Below are 24,370 nucleotides of genomic sequence, written 5' to 3' on the forward strand. Positions count from 1 at the left end.
AGACTGCCAGAAGTTCCCAGTAGTGTCTCAGTGCTTAGTCAGGCCTCGGGAGGAACTGCCTGCCGAACTAGTTTCTTGAAGACAACATGGACCTAGTTTTAAAGAGAGTGTAGAATAGCTGAGTGTCGAATAATGTCATTTTAATACACACACATTCACACACACTCATATCATTTCTAATGCTATGTAGGAGTCATAGCTTTATGATCTGTGAATTTCCTTTATTTTCTATTTTTGAGTCTATCAGAAATGCCAGCTATAGCATTCAAGGAGCAGCCAAATCATAAAAACTCAGATATGTATTGATAATGTGCATACAATCATTTATAGAGCACTTTATGCCCCAGAGGAAAACATAAACATAACCTCATATTGCTTTCTTTTCAGTGTTAAGGATCAAACCCAAGGTCCTAGAGTGTGTTAGTGTTACTGGAGGTCAGGGCCTAGACTGGGTATTTGCAAGAATATATATGTATATATTCTATGTGTATGTGTGCATGCCTGAGTATCTGTATATTCACTGAGTATGTGCATGTGTGCATGAGCCCTCGACAGTCAAACGAAGGCACTGTATCTCTGAGAACTGATGTTAAGGCAATTGTGAATATCCATGGGTGTGCTGAGATTCAAACCTGGGTCATCTCCAAGAGAAGTGAGTGTCCTTCATCCCTGAGCCATCACTCCAATCCCGTGCTCATTCACTAGCAAAGAAGGACACTCAGGGGCCTGGTTATTATTTAGGAATTTCTTTCATGGTTTGGTGTTTACACACACACACACCAGGTTGTCCTCTGACCACCACAGGTGCACATGGTAAGAACACATGCACACACATGTGATTATTTTCTTTTAAGTGGAAGCTGAGTTCTATCTAAGGTTATCTAAGGTTACAGCTTACTCTCTACAGCTCTTTGAAAACCCCATCCTCATACTGTCTGTGTCTTACTTTCTTACACAGCTTACTATAATTTACTTATTAGAAAGAACAAAGCATATTTTTATGTTTGCTTTACCATGTCACGCCGGAGATCAAGAGAAAATCTCAAATCCAAGATCAATTCCCAAGAGACACCCCAATGAGTGGGCGTTGCGCACAATTTGCCAGTAGAATGTTCGCATGTCACGGAAACTGTTGCTAGGTGAGCACATCACAGATGAGTAGGGAATGCAGGGACCCTCTCAGAGTGGCAGTTAGACTGTGGTTAGTGTCCTAAATCAGGAAATAAAAACACAAAGTCTTTTTCACCAAGTCTTAGTTAACAAAACAAAACAAACAAACAAACAATGCTCAGGAAAGTGAGCGATTCTACCAAAGTGACTGATCTCTCCATCAAATGTGAGTGTCCTTTTTGGAGGCTTTTGTGAAGTTCCTGAATAGATCAAGTGGTGGTTACACTCTAGTGTGTGTGTGCGTGTACATATAAGGTATATGCATATATGCTTTAATATATATATATATATATATATATATATATATATATAATCCCTAAGAGGATAGAAAATTATAATTCTAGCTACTATTTCTAAGGAAAAGATGATTTATCTCAAAACTGGAATTTTCATTCTAGGCAAATAATTTCACAGCAAAGGAAGTCTGTCCCTAGTATACATATATTATTGATGCCGAAATAGCAGAGAATACACTTCAAATATCAAAGAATACTGATAGCCTAATCTCATTCCAAGTTCTGAGTCAAGGGTAGAGCCTGGGCATAAATAATTTTGAAGCTATAAGACCATTCAAATGTAAATTTAGGGCTGAAAATGACTGTCCACTGTCTTTATGTAGCTCTGGCTGACCTAGAACTCACTATGTAGATCAGTCTGATGCTGAATTCACAGAGGTCTTCTTGCCTCTGCCTCCCAACTGCTAGGACAAAAGGCATGTGCCACCATGCTACATTTAATTTTTTGATAGATATTATGTAAATAAAAATGGAGTTTGGGGGGGAAATGACATACTGCATTAGTCATGACTGCCATTGTTTGCATTTAAATATTTTTCCCAGAAAAGTGGTCATTTTTGTCTTTACTTATTTGCCCTGTTTTCAGTATTTGGCAGGATTGCCTTTCTTTCTATGAAATTTCAAGACAGGGTTTCTCTGTGTAACAGCCCTAGCTGCCCTGGAACTCACTCTGTAGGCAAGGCTGGCCTTGAACTCATAGAAATCGATTTGCTTCTGCCTCTCAAGTGCTGGGACTAAAGGCAAGCACCACCACCGCCCAGCTCCTCATTTGCTTTCTAAGACAACAGGATTCTATGGTTTTCCTCTACGTTAGGTTTTGCTTTTTCATCCCCCCTCCCCCCTCCTCATTTCCTGAAATTCTTTTTCTTTTTTCTTTTTTTAAAAGATATGTAAGAACGGATGTGGAGTGGCAGCTTTGTGATTAAGAGCCTTGGCTTCTCTCCCTGAGGACCTGGGTTCCATTTGCAGCACCCATATGACAGCTCACAACCATCTGTGTAACTCCAGTTCCAGGGGATCTGACAAACTCTTCTGGCCTCTGGGGGAACTAGCCATGCAAACTGTGTACAGACATACATGCCTGCAAAACACCCATACACAGAAAATAAAAGCAAACAAATATATATAAAAAAAAGATGTGTGTGAAAGGTCTCATATGGGGGCTCAAGGAGACACTGAGATGAATTGTTGGAGAGTAAGAAATGTATTAAAGAGCTGCCATGGACAGACAAACATAGTGCCTTTCTGAGGAGAGTTCAAAGCCCAGGTCCAGAGACAGGATAGCTCGGTGGGGACTCTGAAGAGAGGACATCAGGGCTCAGGAGGCAGAAGCAGGATTCTCTTACTGAGGACAGGTACAAGCACAAGCCTACAGCTTCCAGGAGGCAGAGAAGGGGGTCGGCAGCAGAAGTGCAGCCACTCATACCCACCTGCATGTAAACTCACCCCTCCAGGTCGGAGCCCTGCCACCTGCCACTCTTAGCTAGAGACTCAGACTCAGAGTGCCTCAGTAGTGTGCCTGTGGGTGTCTGTGACACAGAGAGCTGCTGCCAGGTCCCATAGTAGTTGAGCAGCAGGTGTATCCTGACAGAGAAAGAGAGAGACAGAGAGAGAGACAGAGAGAGACAGAGAGAGAGAGAGTGTGTGTGTGTGTGTGTGTGTGTGTGTGTGTGTGTGTGTGTACACCAAACCTGTATGCAGAGGTCAAAGGGTAATTTTCAGGAACCAGTTCTCTCCTTCCACTGTTCTGAGGGAGGGTCTCTCTCATCCTTTCCAGCCTAGACATGATTCTCCTGCCTCCCATCCAACAGGAGGCATGCTGGATTTGCAGATACCCTCCATTGTGCCCATCTTGTCTGGGTTGGAACTCAGGTTGTCAGGCAAGTGTTTTTACCCACAGAGCCATCTCCCCTATCCATTTGGAATTCAAAACATTGACATGTTCTAGGGACTCGATGTCCAGGAGGCATCTAAAAACATTTTAACTGATTTGGGGGTCTTATTCTCCAACACGATCCTTTCACAAAAAAAAAGTTAAGATGGAATTCGGCCTGCCTACTTGCTCAGGCCAAACCCCTGCTTTCTCTCTTATATTCTGAGCCCCTTTCCTGAGTCAGGTTTCTCTCATATCAAATACCCAGAGAAACTTCTCTTACCATACTTGTAAGCCCAGCATTCATGCTGAGGATGTGGTACAGCAGTTCAGTGCTTATTTAGCATGTGTGTTGTGTGACTTTCAACAGTACAAGATTAAAAATTAAATATATATATATATCGTTTTCCCATCTCCTCTGACATCACCACCTATGCGGTTGTTTTTTTTTGGGGGGGGTCGGTTTTGTTTTTCCTATTTTTTTTTTTTTTTTTGAGTCAGGGTTTCTGTGTCACCCTCCCTGTCCTGGAACTCGCTGTGTAAACCAGCCGGCTTAGAACTCAGAGCTCTGCCTGCCTCTGCTCCCTGAGCGCTGGGATTAAAGCGAGTGCCACCAGGCTTGGCTGTGGTGGTTGCAAAGAGAATGTCCTCCACAGGCTCCACAGTTTGAGTGTTTTGTTCCCTAGTAAGTGGAGGGCTAGAATGCCCTTGCTGCAGTGGGTATGTCACTGGAGGGATGCTCTTCCCATGCTTCATGCACTGTCTGCTTCCTGTTTGGAGTTTGAGAAGCAAGCTTGCAGTTGCTGCACTAGCTAACCTGCTACCACATTTCCCTGCTGTGATGCTGATGGGCTCTCATCCCTCTATAAGCCCAAAGAAAACCTTTGTTTTGGTTGGTTGGTTTTTTTTTTTTTTTGGAGACAGTGTTTCTCTATGTAACAGCCAACCCTAGCTGTCCTGGAACTCACTCTGTAGACCAGGTGAGCCTTGAACTCACAGCGATCCACTTGCCTCTGCCTCATGAGTGCGGAGACTAAAGATGTGTGCCACTGCTGCCCAGCTTAAAAACCTTTTTATAAATTGCTTTGGTCATAGTGTTTTATTTATCACAGTCACAGAAAAGACATTGGCTTTGCTGACTTTTTTTTTTTTTAATAGCATGTCTCTGAGATGAAATGTCACTTAGCAGTCAATGCAGCATTTTCCCAGCAGGTACAGGATCCTGGTTTCCATCCCTAGCACTGAAAATTAAATTAAATAGCATGGCTATTTTTCATGTCTAAAATTACATATGTAATTGGTGTTTGTATCCCCCACCAGAATGTGAGCTGGGTACTAAGCTAGCTCTCTAGGATGCTGTCAATATTTGAAGCAGAATTATTGCCATGGAATGGCTTTTCAAGAGTCAAATGTTCAATGAGAGAACTATACAGGTCACACATAGATACTGTGGGTGAAATCCAGTCTGTTGAGATGGCAAAGGCTTAGGGATGAGGAATCAAAGTTTGGGGCCTAACCTAGACATAGCTTTGGGCCATAGGCTTATGGGCTTAAGACCATTTCCCTATCTTTTAGATGGGGCTTGGATCTCTTCCTCACAAACAAGCTGAATTAGTAAAAATATTCTTTGAAATGTAATATACAATAGAAACACTAATGGCAACTTATAGGAACATTTTCTTCCATTTAAAAATATTTGTTGTTGTTTGTGTGTGTATAGCTGTGCGTGCAGGAGCCATAGATGTCAGAAGAGAGAGTTGGAGTGCTGGGAACTGGAGTTATGGGTGGCTGTAAACTGCTGTGTAGGTGCTGGGAACCAAGCCTGGGCTGTCTTTAAAAGCTGCAAATACTCTTAACTACTGAGTCATCTATCTTATCTCTCTCTCTCTCTCTCTCTCTCTCTCCCTCTCCCTCTCTCTCTCTTTTTTAGACAGAGTTTCTTGTAGGATAGGTTTGGCCTGGTACTTGTTATGTAGTTGAGGATAACCTTGAACTCCTGATCCTCTTGCCATCACCTCCCAAGTGCTAGGATTAAAGCTGGGTGTGTGTGCCACCATATCTAGTTTAGGTTTCACTTGTACAGACTTAAAGAATGGTAAAGAAGAGGCTTGGGGCTGTGTGTAGCTCAGTGGCAGAACTCGTGTTTAACAGTGGTAGAGGCCCTGGGTTGGATATTACCCTGCAGGAGCCCAGCTTTGTGGGGCTACAGTTGGAGGCCCATCCATCACTATCTAGGCTTCATCCTTTCGAGGTGATCTGTGTGAAATTTCTTTCCCAGAAACAAGTTTCTACTCCGGCGGACACTAAGCATCTTCTCCCAGCACGAGATTCCAGGGGGAAATTCAATTCCCTGGGGTGCTTGTGTTTTCCTGGCCTTTAGGTTTCCTCAACCTCCAAGTGACTTCCAACTGCAAAAGCAAAATTTTTTTATTGTGAAGAACCAAACCTGCTGGAATCTTACTCTATAGGAGATTCCTACTTAAAATTGCGAAGCGGTATTAAAGAAAACGGAAAGGGAGGCTTGAGACTCCTAGTCTCCGTTCGCAAGGTTTCCAAAGTTACAGACATTTCAAAGAGTACAAAGTTTCTTTACAAGGTTATTATGGATAGGCAAGATTGATTAGCACACCTGCAAGGTTAGGGGGTTTTCTTATTTTTGTTCTTTATCTCCTGAGAACAGCATGTGGGCTCTGTACTCTGCAGTCAGGGAGTTATCAATACTGGCAGAAATTCTTGTTCTCTCTAGTTTTCCCTTCTTGCAATAAGCCCTAATTTTTAGTTTTTCCATCACACCTGGGTGCTTTTGTTTTCCCGTCCAAAGGCTAACGGGAAGGACACAATTGCCTCATTCCTGCTAGGAGGGTTAGAGTGAGGTAAAGTTACCCCAGGTGCTCCACCACACTCTGGGCTGTGACAACGTGGAAAAAGCATCACAAGCTCCAAGTCCAGCATCCGCAACTAGTCCAAGGCCGGGAGAAGCAAGGACGATCCAAAAGTTACCGACACACATGGCAGCGCAAAACTGTCCTGAGCCAGGGAAACTTGCTCAGACAGGTTTATTCTGCCCGGGCTCTGGCCAGGGTCCCCGCGTCCGCGGACACGCCCCCTACACCTGACCTGTGATTGGCTGAAAGCGAGGCGGGAAGCTCTCGGCCCACCAGAGGCGGGTTCTGCACAGGCTTTATCCACAGCCAGTCACAACCGCCCAGCCAGTCAACGGCACTGTTTTGGTGCTTCCTGGGCTCTCCGACTCCCGCGGACTCTCCAGGACCTCCGCTGTCAGTCAGGCTACCACGTCATTCCGGGTCGCCTGCGCACCTTTCCGTCTGCGAGTGAGGCGCAGGCGCAGTGGCTGTATTTCTACTTCTCTGAGCACGTGGGTTGCGCTGTCCCGCGCGTGCGCGCAGAGGGACTGCAACCTGATATTTGCTGGTGTTCATCGTGGGCGGAAAACTAGTAAAGGCCATGGCACCCGCGGAAATCCTGAGCGGGAAGGTAGTCTCTGCGTAAGTATCTGACATTGTCTATAGGGGCGGTGGGCTCAGGGCAGGGCGTGCGGGTCTCCATGCACTCTGGTTCTGCAGTAGAGATGCCTGGGGCACAATCAAATGGGTTGGATGGGAAGGAAGGACATCGGCATGGCCTTAGAATCTGAAGGTCAGTTTTCTGAATCCAGAGAAAAATCCCCTGCCCAGCGTGTGATTGCAATCCGCTGCCTGATGGCCAGCTGCACGCCTGTGTTTTGGCGGCAAGTTCGGGCCCAACCTTGCTTCCAGAAGTGTGACTGCTGGCATCTTTCTACCCAGCCGCGTGCTTGGAGAGTCAGAACTCGGAAACCCAGCATAGACTCTTCTTGCCTTGTTATTTGATGGTGATTCGATTGTGGCAAGACTTGACACAGTTGGTTGGTGACAGGGCGTCTCTTTCCAAGTTTGTTTGCTTGTTTTATTTTCCGACACAGGGTCACTGTGGAGGGGGAGAGAGAAAGGTGTATTTTGTTGCTCTTAGGTCGGTTTGTTGTTTGGTTGGTTGGTTGGGGTTTTTTTGTTTGTTTGTTTGTTTTGTTTTGTTTTTGAGACAGGGTTTCCCTGTCTCATTGGACCCTATCCGCTCTTGTAAACCAGGCTGGCCTCGAACTCACAGAGATCCGCCTGCCTCTGCCTCTCAAGTGCTAGGATTAAAGGCATGCACCACCACCGCCTGGTGAAGGTTGCTCTTAGGTTATTAGGCATCACTGGTTATTTAGTAACTGCTGTGGCTAACAATAATTGTACGGTAAACTCTTGGCTATATCGGTAGAGGCTTTTAGAAACTGATAGTGGAAACTATTCCAGGGCAAAGTGATCCTTTTACTGGAGGTTGGGAAGTTGAGAAAAGAGGAGAAATATAAATTAGATGGTGAATCTTGCACAAACTAAGGAAGAACCCTTCATTTTTGGACTAGAAATCGTAATATACATACCCAATATATGTACATACTTTTTCCTTTTTTCTTTATTTGGTTTTTTGAGAAAGAGGTTCTGTGTGTAACATCCCTAGTTGTCCTGGTACTAGCTCTGTGTACCAGGCTGGCTGGCACTGAACTCAGAGATCCTTCTGAATGCTGGGACTAAAGGCATGTGCCACCACCATCCGGCTTTACTTTTTTTTTCTTTTTTTTTTTTATAGACAGGATTTCTCTGTGTAGCAGCTTTGGCTGCCCTGTAACTCTCACTGTAGACCAGGCTGGCCTCGAACTCACAGAGATCTGCCCCCCTCTGCCTCCCCAATGCTAAAGGTGTTCACCACCATTGCCCGATTTGTTTTTTTCTTAATGCATACCTTTTCGTCTTTATTTTTTTTTAAAGACAGGGTCTTATGTAGTAGCCGAGGCTTGCCTCAAACTCAAATGTAGCTGGGCCTGGTCTTGAACTACTGATTCAGTGCATCTTCCAAGTGTTAGGATTATAGGTCTGTACCACTACACCAGGCATTTTTTCTGTCTTAAACCATACTAGGTGGTGATGGCACACGCCTTTAATCCCAGCACTCTGGAGGCAGAGGCAGGCAGATCTCAGTGAGTTCAAGGCCAGCCTGATCTACAAAGTGAGTTCCAGGATAGCCAGGACTGTTATGCAGAGAAACTCTGCCTTGAAAAACCATTAAATAAATAAATTGAAATAAACCTTAATGTGGGGACCAAAGAGGTGGCTCAGGGGTTGGGAGCACTTCTTGTTCTTCCAGAGAACTCAGCTTAGTTCTTAGCATCCTGGTCAGACAACTCACAACTGCCTGTAACTCCAGCTCCAAGGGAACAGATGCCTCTTCTTGGGTACCCATGCACAGGCATGGCATACACTTATACACAAATGTGCATGGATGGGCATCTCACGTGGTTACCTCCTTTACATGAGTTACTAAAGTGACCTTACTCAACATAACCCTGGATACAGTATCCCTTGCTTACCCACAGTCCTCAGGTTCTGCCCTGGGGCTCCAGACTTCATACTTTACACATCTTCTCCTTTGTATTCTTTGGAATTCACCTGGTTTCTACCCCGGCCCTGTTTTAGTCTCTGTAGCAGTCTGTATGGATTTAGATCCACTGTAAGTGAGATTACACAGCATCTTCCTTGCAGTGTCAGGGTTATTCCCTAAGCATATCACCCTCCAGTTCTGTCCATGTTGTGACAAGATCTCTTAAGTACGGATACTATTCCATAGTATGTCTACAGTCTCTTTATCCATTTGTTGAGGATGTGGCTATTTGTTCAATGTTAGAGTGCTTGCCTGGCATGTGAAATACCTAATGTCCTAAAGCAACCTTCAATAAGGTCACAACTTAGGTTGTTCCCATACTTTGGCTATTGTGAATAATGCTACAATTATCAGAGTGTACAGTCTCTCTCTCTCTCTCTCTCTCTCTCTCTCTCTTAATGGGAAGGGAGTTTATTGGGTGAAGAGAAGAGTGAAGGGAAAGAGAAGAGAGAGACAGACAGAATCAAGAGACCTGCCTCCTCAGAGATGGCAGACAACATGCAGACTTCTTTATAAGGTTGTAATTTAATTGTCTTTGGTTACACGTTCAGGAAAGGTATTGTTAATTCTAGTAATTTTATTTTGTTTTTGTTTGTTTGTTTTGGTTTTTCAACACAGGGTTTCTCTGTAGCTTTGGAGCCTGTCCTAGAACTCTGTAGACCAGGCTGGCCTCAAACTCACAGAGATCCTCCTGCCTCTGCCTCTGCCTCCTGAGTGCTGGGATTAAAGATGTGTGCCACTACCACCTGGCTCTATTTTGTTTATAATTTTTAAAATTTGATTTGATTTGGGGGAGGGGGAGGTGGCTCAGCCTTTAAGAACACTGGCTGGTTTTTTGGGCTTTTTTTTTTTTTTTTTTTTTGCCACAAAAGGATATATCTGATTTTTTTTTTTTTAAGGCAACTTCCTGCTGCTTTCTTTGATGATCATATGAATTCATGTTTTCACCAACAGTATACCAGGATTCCCTTTTCTCTGTGCCTCTCTCTATCCATCCATCCATCTATCCATACCTCTACTAAGAGGTGGATGAAGGCATCAAACAGGTTGGCAGGCTTATGCTGAGAGAACTTTTAATTGCTGAACCATCTCTTTGGCCTTGCCCTTTTAATAATCCACATCCTAATGGATATGAAGTACTATCTCAGTGGTTTTAATTTGCTTTTCCCTCAAAAGTGGTACTGAGGGGTATGTGTGCCTATTGGCTAGATTTATGTCTTTTCAACATAAACCTTACTGAATGAAGTATATTGTTTCTGCTTATGAATTATATATGCATATGTATATTCATATATGTTCATAACTTTTACTATGCTCTTTTCTTGAAGTGTTCCTGTTAGAACGTTTGTAAAGAACTGGGCAGTGGTGGTACGCACCATTAATCCCCATACTCAGGAGACAGAGGCAGGGGGATCTCTGAGTTCAAGGCAAGTCCAGTCTACAAAGTGAGCTCCAAGACAACCAGAGCTACAGAAAGACCCTGTCTCAAAACAAACAAAAAATTGTAGAGAGATAATTTGGGTTTTCATCTTGGCAGGTAACTGAGAATGGGTAATATGGGTATGTTTTCATTATGAAGAGGAAATTAAATACTTATAAGTTCTGTTAAAAAAAAAATAGCTGGAGAGATGATTCAGTGGTTAAGAACAATCAATGGCTGCTCTTCCAGAGGACGTAGGTTCAATTCCAGGCATCCGTATGGAAACTCATAACCATCTGTAGCTCTAGTTTCAGGGGATCTGATGGCCTCCATGCTTCAAGAACATACCCCACGCACATATGTACATGCCCAAACACTCATGTACAAAAAATAAATAAAATAAGTAATATGTGATACATATGCAATTTTGTTTATATCTAAAGTACCTAGAAACTTTTTCACTTTATACTAATTGTGTGGTTTTAAGCAAATTTCTTAACATCAGTGTTGTAATTTCCTCAAATGTAAATTAAAAGTAATATCTAGATTATTGAGTTTTCAGCAGGGTCTTTCTATATCACCTGGCTGTCCTGGAACTCACTGTGTTGATCAGGCTGGCCTAATCCTGAGTGCTGGGATTAGAGGTGTACACCACCACCTCCCGGCTACCTAAATGAGTTCTTGACAGAGGAACACTGAAGAATCTTCCTGACAGACACATAGACAGTGCCCAATATACCTTAGCTGTCTATATTCATAGACTATAGTTGATATATACATGGATGTCCTCTTGGTTTTCTTTCTGAAAGCAGTAGCTGGCTTGATCTATTCCCGTGCTTTTCAACATTAGTTGCATTTTAAGTCACTTGGAAATGTTTGCCTTTATTCACAGTGATAGGGAGTGGTGGCATACACCTTTAATCCTAGCATTAGGAAGGCAGATGGATATCTGAGAGTTCCAGGTCAGCCTGGTCTACACAGTGAGTTCTAGGACAGCCAAAGCCACACAGTAGAAAGGGAGGGAGGAGGGGAGGGAGAGAAGGAGAGAGAGAGAGGGAGGGAGAATAGAGGGCAACTCCTAGAGTAATGGAACACATGTGTGATCTGTTTAGATGGATGTTGCCATTGTTCCGTGGTTGTTTTGCAGTTACCTCAAAGGGTAAAGGTTCTTGCCACCAAGGCTGAGAACCCCAGTTTAATCCCTAAGATCCACATGAAGGAAGGAAAGAACTGACCTCCGCAAGTTGTCATCTGAATTCTCACACACACTTTTGCTGTCCTCTGATTTTACACACACACACCACTTATTTTTTAATGATGTGACCTGGTATATTGGATTAAGCCTGTAATTCTAGCACTTAAGATGTGGAGGCAGGAGAAAGGAGAATCGGAACTCCAGAGCCATCCTCCACCGTACAGTGAGCCTAGCCTAGCCAGGTAAGACCCTGCTGCTGCAGGAAAAAAGAAAGTAGATACAAAAGTTCACTGTCACCATCACAAGCTTGTGTGTGAGTGAATTTGCACAGCTGAATGTGCCTGCAAACTTAGATCAAGAAATGGTACTGGGCCACCAGGCCTGTGTCCAATAACAGTGGTGACCTGGGGGGCTAAGACAGGGTGATGTCATCTTTGAAACCTTGTGGTACAATCTTGCAATCCTAGCTACTTGCAAAGCAGAGGCTGGCATATGATGAATTCACAGCTGCCTGGATTACAGAATGAATTCAAGACCATCTTGGGCAACTAGGTGGGGAGAAGTGAAAAAGAGTTGAACATACCAAGCTGGTCTCAAACTCACAGGCATTAGTGTGTGTCTTCTGGTGGAACACTCTAATGTACACATTTCTGTTGGAAATGTGACTTAGAATTGTAGGGACTGGGTGGTGAAAGATAGGAATTTAGCAAACTGACTTGTTACATTGTTGCATTGAAGAGTAACCAGTTCTTCTCAATGTAGTTCAACTGAGATGGCTCTGGTTAACCTTACTGTTCTTACAGAGGACCCAGATTCAAGCCCAAGGCTTCATTGCAGACAACTTCTTTTCTTTTTGAGACAAGATCTTATATATCCAGGCTGGCCTTGAGCTTACTATGAATTAAGATGTCTTTGGAACCCTGATCCTGCCCCCCCACCTCTGGAATGCTGGGATTTACTACATAGTTGTAAATTTTTATATTTGCTTGGTGGATGCTGGGATTCAAACCTAAGACCTTGTTAGGCTATTGAATGACATCAGCCAAGCCTGAGTTTTCTTATTGAATTCATAATTGTGTGGGAGAGAGAATGCTACCATACTTTGCTATGGTTCACACATAGAGACCAGGGGACTGTTCTGTAGAGTTGGTTTTTCTCTCCCCTGGGGGTTTCAGGGATCAAACTCAGGTCCTCAGGCCTGCCCATGGAGAACTTCCACCCATTCAACCAGCTGACTGTCAAACTTCAGTGTATTCCTTTGGTGGCTGTTTGTCTCTTTGGCCTTCCTGGAGAGCTTGTCTCTGGGAACAGGTTTGCCTGTTGACAGTTTTCAGAGAACAAAAATTCTAGTTGCAGAAATGGACTGCCTGTCTCAGTCACTCCAGCGCTTGCATGCTTGGGCCAGAGCTGCGGGGACCCTGAACCAGAGGTGTTCTTGCAGCTTGGGCAGGCTGAGCTGTACATACATAGAGGTTCTTAGTGGTTAAGTTGTCCCCACTTTTCCTTTTGCTGAGCCAAAGACATCTCTCACCTTCACACCTGTGGTAGTAGACACTAAATCTAAGGGCCTAATACTTAACCCCTGAGCTATGAGCTCCTTAATTTTCTTTTTTTACTTCTTATTAAAATTGCCTGGGCTGGCCAGCTTTGAACTCATTCTGTAGCCCTGGCAAACCTCAAACTCACTTTCTGCCTCAGCTTCTCAGCTAGAATTGCAGCCTTCAGCCATTAGACTCAGCCTTTGTTTGTTTGTTTGTTTCTTGAGGGAAGGTCTTACTATATACCCCATACTATCCTGGAACTTGGGGGGGGGTAGATGAAGCCTGGGTATAGAGGCAGTATGTCCTCTTGGATTATTTACTCTTTCTCTGCAGTATCCATGTGCTTTCTCTATGCCAGGATATCTTCAAATCCCAAGACTCCCAATAGTGAATAAAATAGCCCAAATCTCCCCTCATAGTTTTCTGATGATTACATGGAGGGCGCACGGCATAGGGAGGGCTTCCTAAACTGGGCATGGCGGTACAGTCTTGTAAGTCCGGCACTTGGCAGGTAGATGTCAATGTCATCGTCATTTACATGGTGGGTTTAAGGCTAGCCTGGGCTACAGGAGACGCTCTTCAAAGAAAACTTTTCCCCCCAGAAAGTAGTTTCCAGAGGTATGAGTTTTTTTTTTTTTAAATAATCTTTTTTAAATTAAAAAGAAACATTGAAGTGTAGACAAGGAATAAGTAAATTTATTAAGAAAAAGTGAGAAAGGAACTCCCAAGAGGGTGGGAGGGTTACAGAGGAGGGTATCCAGAATCAAACCTTCCCGCCCCCTTGGCCAAGCTGCTCTTTCTCCTTGGTGAGTTAGTTCTTTGCCACAGCCTGGGTAGAGAGGTGCCACTTTGCATTCCTGCCATCATGGGGCATCTCAGAAGATAGAGGATCATTTGTGCAAGGTTTTTTGTTTGTTTGTTTGTTTGTTTTTTGTTTTCAGAGCTATCAGGAACTAACATGCCTGGCACATCCCAGGATAAAAAGATCTTTCATTTGGGTTTTGGTGTTGAATACTAGACCCTGTTTACTAAACAAGCAGCCTAGGATCCAAACCTGCCAAGCATGGTGGTGCATAACTTTAACCCCCGGACTCTGGAGTCAGAGGCAGGCGGATCTCTGTGAGTTCAAGGCCAGCCTGGCATCTCTCCAAGTACCTATAGGTGCACTTAGATACACAATGATTAATTTTTTTAAAGACCCAAATGCAAGTTAGGTCCTGGTGGTGCCCACCCTCAATCCCCCCACTCGGGAGACAGAGGCAGGTGATCTCAGTGAGTGTGAGGCCAGCCTGGTATACAGAGCTAGTTCCAGGACAGCCAGGACTACACAGAGAAACCCTGTCTTAAAAGAAAAAAACAAATACCTTTTTTTTTTTTTTTTTTTTGAAGGTGTTTATTTTGTTTTTAAGATTCATTTTTGTGTTTAATTGTGTGTGTCTGCCTGTGTGCCGTCAGGTATGGGTACTAGGGACCAATCAGGTGCTGAGCCATCTCTCTGCCCTCAGCCCTTTTCCCTGAGGTTTTCATCTTCTCTAAAGCAGAAACATGGGTCTTTGTGAGGCTTTTTTGGTGTGTTCCTGTCCTCTTTTTTTTCTCTTCAAGAAGATATGTTTTAGACTTGTGTCCCCCACTGGTGATCAGATGTTTTGGACTTCCATGCCCCCCCCCATTGGTGATTATGTCCGGGTTTACAGGTGACTTGTAGCTATTCCTTGTTGCCACAAGAAGCTCTGACAGCCAGATAGATCTATAGTTAGGTAATGGTAGATAGTGAGACTAAATCTGGCGTGAGACCTGTGCTGGAAGACCCATTGGCGTGACTTTTCCTTGTTGGCACAAAGTTGTCACAGCTTCTTAGTTCTTCGTACTCAGAGCCATCCCATCTTTTCCCCTGACTCTGTCTTAAAACAGTGGCTTAATAAGTGTTTTGTTTGACTTGCAGAATTATTTTTAAAAATTGGATTACATTTCTACACACTTATGTCTGAGATCATATTTAAAAATCTGGATGTCTGACTCTTTGAAAGATGATGGAGAGTTTAACAGCGTTGTGTTCTGTATTCTTGTAGTGCTGGGCATTGAAACTAGGGCTGTGTGTGGCAGCCAACAGCCTGGCCACTGAGCTACATTCCTAGCCCATGGTCTGTATACCTCGTGGCAGGAGCTTGTTAGATCTGAGTAGGTGTTGATCTGCTCCTCCGCGGAATAGGGTAGCAGTCAGGGAGGACTTCATCGTTCAGGAATCTTACCAGGGTTCTGATGGTGTTTATCTTGGTTGCCCTTCTCTAATGAGTTTATAACCTACCTATTTATTTATTTATTTATTTATTTATTTATTTATTTATTTATTTGTTTTGAGGTTGGGTCTCTGCTTCCACCATGTGGATCCCACTGATTGAACTTGGGTTGTCAGGCAGCCTTGGCAGCAAGCTCTTTTATCCACTGGGCTATCTCACCAACCTAGGATTAGACTCATTCTGTAGCCCATGCTTACATAGGCCTTATAGCAATCCTCCTGCCTCAGCTTTCTGAGTGTTAGGCTTATAGGTGTGAGCCACCGCTGCTGGCTTGTAACTTGCCATTTAAACATTTTGTTTCGTTTATCAAGATGTTTTTATTGGGGCAGTGGGCTAAGAACCCTGGCTTCTCTTCCACAGTACCCAGGTTAGGTTCCTAGCCCATGCAATAGCTATTACATTTATCTTTATTTGGTGGAGGCCGGAGGGTGGGGCTTGGTGTTGTGCCACAGTATGTGTCTTGAGGTCAGAGGACAACTTGTAGGGAGCCATTTCTCTTCTACCATGTGGATCCCAGCGATTAAACTCAGGTCATCAGGCTAGTCAGCAGTGACTTAACCCACTGACCCTTCTCTTCATCCTTATAGCCTACTGTGTTTTGTTTTGTTTGATACAGAGTCTCTCTGTTATGTAGCTCCAGCTGTCCTGGGATTCTGTATAGACCAGGCTGGCCTTGAACTCATAGAGATGCACTTGCCTGTGCTTCCTGAGTCCTGGGATTAAAGGTGTGTGCTACCACATCCACATAGTCTACTTTTTAAATAGTACACTTTTGAAGCCTCTCAACCCAATATATTTGTTGTGCTTCTGACTTCTACCCACTAGATGGCAGTATCATCTTAAAACAGCACTGTGGGTGTTTTCACCTAGTTTGTCATAGCCACTTGGCAGTGATAATTCTACTGGTGTCCATTTGTCAGAACCAAAGGGATGTGAGTGGTACACCGAGGCTTCTGGGTTCCTGTACACACTTCAGTATGGATTGCTCCTACATCGAGACTGCCAGGTGTCTTCCCTTAGATTGTAGGTGGTTGATGGAGAATGCCATGAATCTGGCATGCGTAGTTCTATTTGGGGACCAGAGATTTCCGTTGCTCCTTTTGGGCTCGCTTGGCTCTGGTGTCCTTACATGGAAGGTTTAGCCCAGGGGCAATGGGGAGCCTTGGGAGGCTCTTGAAGAGGATGACTTGAAAAGATTGTAACGATTAGGAAGTTGCTTTGTTATAGCACTTGAAGTTTCTGGAAATTATGGGCTATAAACATTGAAGGACTTGCTACCGTTTAATTTCCTGTGGCTTTGAGACCAACTTCATAACGACAGGAGAGGCTGTGCTTGTGTTTTGTCTCTATGATTCCTTTTTGTAGCTCCTCAACATCGATTGTTCCGGCTGAAGCAGACTCTTAGCTTTCCTCCTTTTCATTTTAGGGTTCTTAGAAGCCAACCCAGAAAGCAAAAAGAGTACTTTTTCTTCTTCAAAGCAATGGAAATAGACATGGCTTACTAAGAGAAAGAAAGGGGGGCAGTAAGGTGGCTCAGTGAGTAAAAGTACCTGCCACCACGCCTGATGACTGCAGTTCAAGACTTACACAGTGTGAGGACTCGCTTAAGTTGTCCTCTGACCACGTACACACTATGGCATACACCCACAGTAATTTTATTTTTTTGTCTTTAAGCATGTAACTCTGGCTAGCCTGGACCTCATGTATTCATTCCAGGTTGGTCTTGAAATCAGAGATTTGCCTGCTTCTGCCTCCCAAGTACTGGGATTGAGGGTGTCTGCCACCATGCCTGGCTAAACAATTTTTTGATAAAGGCCTAGATTCCTGTGCTTCATTGGCTAGCCATCTTGAATGAGTCCCAAGCCAGTAAGGGGCTTAAAACGACATCCAAGGTTGTCCTCCAATGTCCACACATGTGCATGTCCTGTATATACATGCAATTACTCACATAACATGAAATCAGACTCACATTAATGGAACATACGTTCATGAAAGAGAGAGCTGCCTGTTAGGAAAAGTTTGGGGAGTCAGGGTAACTAGTTTCCAGCTAAGGTCTTCTTCCCCCTTAAAAAGGAAACATCAAGCTTGGGTTATTTTAAATGGTAGCATAGAACTCTGGAACATTCTGTTCGTGGCCTTATCCTACTGAGCAAAGCCAGTGTTTTCAGTTCACCACCCATGGCACCACGTTCCCATAGCTTTTGCCACCTGCTGAGTAGGTTTGTTGGTATTTCTCCCTAGACTTCCAACTTTAGGTCTCACACACCCACTTACTTTAGAAGATTGGTAAATAGATGACTGTGCCCGTCCGTATGAAATCGGCCCTGCGTTTAAAATACTCTTAGGTGTTTTTCCATTACCAGGGTCTGTATATAGCTATGACGTTTTCTATGTGCTTCGTGCAGATGTATCTAGAATCCTATCTCTTTTTTTTTTTTTAATTAGCCTGTCAACAGAGATGTGATCCAATCTTGTCTGGATTTCTGCAGTGGCGGTGGTTTCTTTCTAGTACCTCTGATTATAAAACACACACACACACACATACACACACACACAGAGAGAGAGAGAGAGAGAGAGAGAGAGAGAGAGAGAGAGAGAGAGAGAGAGAGAGAGAGAGAGAGAGAGAGAGAGAACCCTGGTCCATTTCCAATTCAACAACCAGAGCAAACTTCTGCCAGTGGGCGACTGACCATGTGACCTGTGTTGAGAACTCTGGGATGCCCTCCTGACACATCAGAATAAAACAGAATAAAACTGACCTATTGTGAGCTGGTGTTTCATTTATGAATGGCAGAAAGAGCCTCTCCTGCCTTCCTACTTGACAAGGAGGTAATCTCTCTCTGAGCCATTTTTTATGTTTTGGTAGTAATTGTACAGCATAGATTCTGCTTGGATTGGGATAAGATAGGAAACTTTTGCCTACCACATGCCCCTCTGTCTTCCTACCCCATTTTTCATTTTTGAGACACATTCTCATGTAGTCCATCATGTAGCTGAGGATAACCTCAAACGTCTGATCCTCTGCTTCTACCTCCCAGCTGCTGGGATTAAAGGCATGTGCACCGTGTCCAGCTTGCACAATAGAACACTGATCAGGAGGTACTTTATGTTCCTCCGGTGTGTGTCCTCTGCCCTAAAGTGCTTTGTACTGACAGAGGTTAGAGGGAGGGGGACTGGAAGAAGAGTCAAGCCTGGAAACTTGGTACGGAGCTCAGAGCTCCTCCTCAGCTGCCAGACACCATACTACACCATACCCTGTCCCTGACAAGGGGCAGCAAAGGCTGGGACTGCCAAGAAGCGGAAACTCGGCATCTGCAAGATAGCCGGTTCTTGTTTCACAGAAGAGTCGTGTCCGTCCATGATGCCGGTCAAATCTGGTTTTAAAGAACCAAAACAGTGAGTTCTAGGACAGCCATGCTGTTACACAGACAAACCCTGTCTTGGAAAAACAAAAGCAGAAACAGAACAACAGCAACAAAAATCCAAACAAACCGAAAAAAACTATGGTCTATTCTTCTTCTTTTTTTTAACTATATTCTTATGTTTGCAATGCTTTGAAAAAAATAATAAGGTCACTAACTAGAAATAAAATTTGGAAATTTTGAGTAAAACTTAGTGATCCCCCCTCCAGACAATCTTTGCTGTGTATGGTTTCCCTGATACATCTGTGTAGCTCAAGTAATTCACTTTAGTCTTGTTTTTGAATACTGGGATTGCAGGAGTCCCCTGCACCCAGGTTTTATTTATTTATCTCTTTATTTTGTTTTTGGTTTTTGCTTTTTGTTTTGTTTTATTTTTGGAGGCAGGGTTTCTCTGTGTAACAGTCCTGGCTTTCCTGGAACTCACTCTATAGACCAAGCTGGCCTCAAACTCACAGAGATCTGTCTGCCTCTGCCTTCCGAGCGCTGAGATTAAAGGTATGGACCACCATGCCCAGCCATTAGATAGACTTAAGTACCCAAGGCCACACTGAGAAACCCTATCTCGAAAAACAAACAAAAAGAATAGCATATGGAGAGTGGAAATGCCGAACAGCAGAGCCTGCCAGAAGGGCTCAAGTTTTCACTTGTTCACTGTGGGATCATGGATGCCAACACATCCATGGATTCATTTGTTTTGCAGGGTGGAACCCAGGGCCTTGTGTGTGGCAGCTGTGTGGTCTACCACTGCACTGTACTTCCTCCCTAACTAAGACTTTAACAGTTTTCTTGTTGTTGTTGCTTAATTGTGTGTACACACGAGAGTGTGTGGCAGGAACAAATCCAATCTCCCTCCGCCCCCCCCCCAAGCTGGGGTTACAGACAGTTGTGAGCTGCCTGACGTGGGTCCTCGGAATCCTCAGTTTGGGTCTAACCTCTGAGCTACCTCTCCAGTCCCCAACTACTGTAAATCAACTCTTCCCTTCTTACCTCTTGGTTTGATCTCTGTCAGTAGAGGTTAGAGAACAATCCAATTAGACTGAGGCCTGGGAAACTGGAGGGGAGGCCATGAGATATAGCATGCCAGATAACAGCCATCCGTGAAGGTGACTTCAGTTTCAGAGTTGCATCCAGTGGTCTGTCTCACTTGTGCTTGCCCATGAAGGAGGTGGCGGCTGACACCTTTTCTTTCCCTCTAGGCAAATAAGGGACCGACTGAAGAGTCAGGTTACTCAGATGAAGGAGCAAGTCCCTGGCTTCACACCTGGCCTGGCCATCCTGCAGGTAATGTGACACCCTGTTACCCAGCCTCTGTCTTTCTCCTCTGTTGTCAACCTCAGGTGCACCATGGCTTCTCATTGCGGGCTCCCGTCTGCAACCCAGCTTCCGGGTGCTGGTGTATCCTGCTCTGTGCCGGTGTGGTTGTCCTTTCTGTAGGCAGAAAGACTAACGTCTGCTTTGTTTTGAAGCAGGGCCTCAGAATTGGCATCAGAATTGTTTTATAGGCAATGTAAGCCAAGATGACCTTGAACTCCTAATCCTTCTGCATGTTAGGCAAGCGCTCTTACCCACTGAGCTGCAATATTTGTCCTGCCTCTTAGGGTTCCTCTACTCTTAAAATTTAAGGATTTCATGGAACTTGGCTGCTAATAGTTATTGTATTGGAAATGAAATTCTGGGTTTTTGTGTGTGTGTGTTTTTTTTTTTTTGGTGTGTGTTAAGTGCATTAATTCTTTTGTTAAGTGTTTTGGTTTTTTGTTTGTTTGTTTGTTTGTTTTGGTTTGTTTGTTTGTCTTGGTTTTTCTAGACAGGGTTTCTCTGTGTAGCTTTGGAGCCTATCCTGGCACTCGCTCTGACTCCTGAGTGCTGGGATTAAAGGTGTGCATCATCACTGCCCGGCTCTTGTTAATATTTTTTTATACTGGGTCTCACTGTGTAGTCCTGCTGCCCTGAAATTCCCTATGTGACCAGGCTGCCTCACTTCTTGCATACTGGGATTAGAGGTATGCCCCAAAATGCCCGGCCCTAAAGGATATTTTGTTTTTAATTACCTGTGTAAGTATGTATCTTTGTATAGGTATGTGTGTATGTGAATGTGAGTGCCTCTGTAGTCCAGGAGGAAGTGTCAGGTTCCCTGGATTGGGACTTAGTGATGGTTGTGAAGTCCCAACATGGGTGCTGAGAGCCATGTTCTGTTCCTCTGTAAGAGCAGCGAGTGGGACTGGAGAGGTGGCTCAGTGGTTAAGAGCACTGATTGATCTTCCAGAGGGCCTGGGTTCAATTCCCAGCACTCACATGGCAGCTCACAACTGCCTATATAACTCCAAGACCTTTACATAGACATACATGCAGGCAAAACACCAATACACATAAGATAAATTTAAAAAAAAAAAAAAAAAAAGAGCAGCAAATGCTCTTAACCATTGAACCAGTCCCCCCCCCATCAAGTGTTAAATATAATTATTTTGAAATGGCCAATAGGAAACTTGATATATAAACATAAATAGGGCCTGCTTTGTACTCCAGGCTGACATTCAAATCCTCCTCACACCATTTGTCTTAGGGTTTCTGATGCTGTGATAGAAGGAACATCATAACCAAAAGCAACCTGGGAAGGAAAGGGTTTATTTCAGATTACAGTTCTTCATCACCACCCAGCATCAAAGGAAGGACTTGGGGTCATGAGGAGCGCTGCTTGTGGGTTTGCTCCCCAAGGCTTACTCAACCTTCTTCCTTATACACCCCCAACCACCTACCTACCCATAGGGTTACACCAGCCACCATGAGCTGGGCCCTCCCACCTCCATCACTAATTCAGAAAATGTGCCACAGGCTTACCCACCGAGCAGCCTAGGGGGGCCATTTTCTTAATTGAAGTTAATTCTTCCCAGATGACTTTAGCTTGTGTCAAGGTGACATAAAACTAGCCAGCACGCCAAGAGTCAAAGGTTTAGTTTTGTTTGTAGAATTTTTCATTTGTTTTTGAGAGAGGATTTAGCACTCTAACTTGCCTGGACCATGTGGCCGTGCTGGCCTTGGACTTGGGGGCGGTGCTGGCCTTGGACTTGGTAGTCATCCTCTTGCCTCATCCTCTTTAGTGCTGAGATTGCAAACATGTAGCGCACCATGCCCATCTCACTTGTTCATTTTTAGAAAGTATTTGCAAACTACTCAAGCCTGAGTAATCATTGTTTGTCAGTTCTTTCAAGAAAAGTTGGGGAAATGCATCTGGTTCATCTCGCAAGGCAAAATAGCCCAAGTGCTTTGCCTATTAATAGTCACTGAGTTTCCTTCACAGACAGCAGGAGTGTTTTGGGGACTTCCTGATTCTTTACATAGAACTCTGAAAAGGCACCCAGGTTTAATAACATCAATAGTTGGTATTGCTTGTCAAGAGCATCCCTCAGTGAAACTGCCATTCCCCCCCCCCAAGGGACCATGGCAGGGTAGGAGACATGGAAAAGTAGTGGGGTTGTTGTCCTTGGCTTGATTTGTGCTGCCACCAGCAGACTTACCCACTGTTACTTTTGTACTATCAATACAAAAATCAACACACACACAAGGCAAGTGGCTTCATATTATGTAAAGGTAGTTAGAATTTAAAAGGAATTTGCTTTTGACAAAGAGGGTCACAAAGGGACAGTTGTCACATGCGACTGCCATCAAAGTCTCCACCCATACACAAAACCACAACCTTATGTAGAAAACATCTCTTTCTGCAATGCAAGGCTATGCCTCTAGCAACTAACTGCCAGTCTAACTGTGGTCTGACATCGCCATCCAGGTACTACTTATATTGCCCACGTTTACCTAGAACTCCTGTCTCAGCCTCCAGAGTGCTACAGTTACAGGTATACAACACCAGACACAGCTGCCAACCTTGTTATGTACGTATGGATCCTCGTAGCCAAGGGCAGTTGTTTCAGAACAACCTAAGGGACTCTGGTTTTACATTTAACAGCCCTGTCTTCTTTTGCCTCCCTGAATTTACTTACTGTGGCAGGTGTATTTCCACTGAAGTATTCATTTCTCTTTGGAGAATCGCTCTCCATTTGTTATTTAGATTGATGAGGGTTTTTGTTTTATTCTCTCATACAATATACCCCTACCTCAGTTTTCTCTCCCTCTACTCCTCCCAGCCCCTTCCCACCCCCATCCACTTCTCCATTTTCCTTCAGAAAAGAGCAGGCCTCCCAGGAATATCAACCATACACACAGACAGCATAACAAGATACAATAAGACCAGCACAAACTCTCACATCGAGGCTGGGTGAGGCAACCCCAGCAAGAGGAAAAGGGCCTCACAAGTAGGGAAAGAATCAGAGACAGCCCCAACTCCTGCTATTAGGAATCCCACAGGAACACCAAGCTACACAACCATAATTTATATGTAAAGGACCTAGCACAGACCCATGCAGGCTCCATGATTGCCACTTGGGTCTCTGTGAGCCCCTATGAGTCCTGCTTAGTTAATTCTGTGGGTCATGTTCTCCTGGTGTCAACTGGCTCCTACAGTTTTCTCCACCTCTTCCATGGGGTTCACTGAGCTCCAAGGGGAGGGACCTGATGGAGACCTCTAGTTTGGGCTCTCTCTGCCTAATGTTTGGCAGAGAATTTTATGAAGACAGTTGCATTCTTCTTAAAGGAACCCTCATTTTAAAGAAAGATTATCATTTTTATTCCTTTTAACAGTGCCCCACTCCACACACACTTTTAGTCAGGTCTCACTGTGTAGACCAGGAACAACTTAAGTTACATTGGTTGTCCTGCTTCTGCCTCCCAAGTGCTGTTATTACAAGCATGTATCGTCACATCTGTATATTAATGTACACACTATGTAGTTCAGTGTAATCTCTTTCTTGCTTGCTTGTATTCATTCATTCATATTTTCAGACCGGGTCTTACTCTGTACCTCTAGCTAGCCTGGTCTGACATGTAGTAGTATAGGCTGGCCCTCAACTCAGGGTAGCCCTTGTGGCTCCACCTCTCAAGTGCTGGAATTGTAGTCATGTGCTCAGCTTTTCCATCCTTTTCTTTCCTTAAACGACCTCATGAAAGAATATTGCCAAACGGTTTCTCTCCGTCCAGTTTTCTCGATGATCTCAGGAGTCGTTCCCCAGGGAGGCAACCATTTGCTTGGGCACATGTACAGATGGAGGTCTGAAGGATTGATTTGGAAGGAAGAAACAGCTTTCCTTTGAAACCTCCTTCAGAATCACTATCATCCATGCCCTACGTCCTCTGCGTGTGTGCACACATGCTATTTAATTCTTTGCTCAGCCTCTGCCCCTTATTTATCAAAACTTTCAGAATGAGTGGTAAATACCGCCTCCCCCGACCCACGCTGCTGTTTGTCTATACAGCCTGAGCACAACAGAAATGCATGTACAGAAGGGCTGTGGCTCTGCCTGGTGCGCTCCAGGCTGTGGAGGCTTTTCCTCTTCTTTTCCCTTCCCCAAATAACTGAGAACCAAGATTCCTGTGGTGGGTGTATACCTGGTACATTCGGGGACTGGTTACTTCTCAGCTTGTTCTTAATTGTTTGTTGTGGGAAGAAATAAATGTCAGAGGCAAGAATTGTGACTGTGGGTTGGAGGTGTATTGCTCAGTGCTGCAGCACCCAACATGTGCCAGGGCCTGGG

The 24,370-nt window shown here is 44.3% G+C and overlaps 1 protein-coding gene across 1 annotated transcript in view; it reads left to right on the forward strand.

Annotated features, from left to right (window-relative positions):
- Positions 1 to 6,547: 6,547 nt before the first annotated feature.
- Mthfd1 (methylenetetrahydrofolate dehydrogenase, cyclohydrolase and formyltetrahydrofolate synthetase 1) overlaps positions 6,548 to 24,370 on the forward strand; it is a 60,979-nt gene continuing 43,156 nt past the window's right edge. Inside the window, exons 1-2 of the mRNA XM_051196019.1 lie at positions 6,548 to 6,845; positions 19,928 to 20,012. Coding sequence (XP_051051976.1) covers positions 6,805 to 6,845; positions 19,928 to 20,012 — 126 coding nt within the window. The 5' untranslated portion in view covers positions 6,548 to 6,804. The remainder of the gene's footprint in view (positions 6,846 to 19,927; positions 20,013 to 24,370) is intronic.

Source organism: Phodopus roborovskii, unplaced genomic scaffold, assembly GCF_943737965.1.
Source record: "Phodopus roborovskii unplaced genomic scaffold, PHOROB, whole genome shotgun sequence".
Taxonomy (NCBI): domain Eukaryota; kingdom Metazoa; phylum Chordata; class Mammalia; order Rodentia; family Cricetidae; genus Phodopus; species Phodopus roborovskii.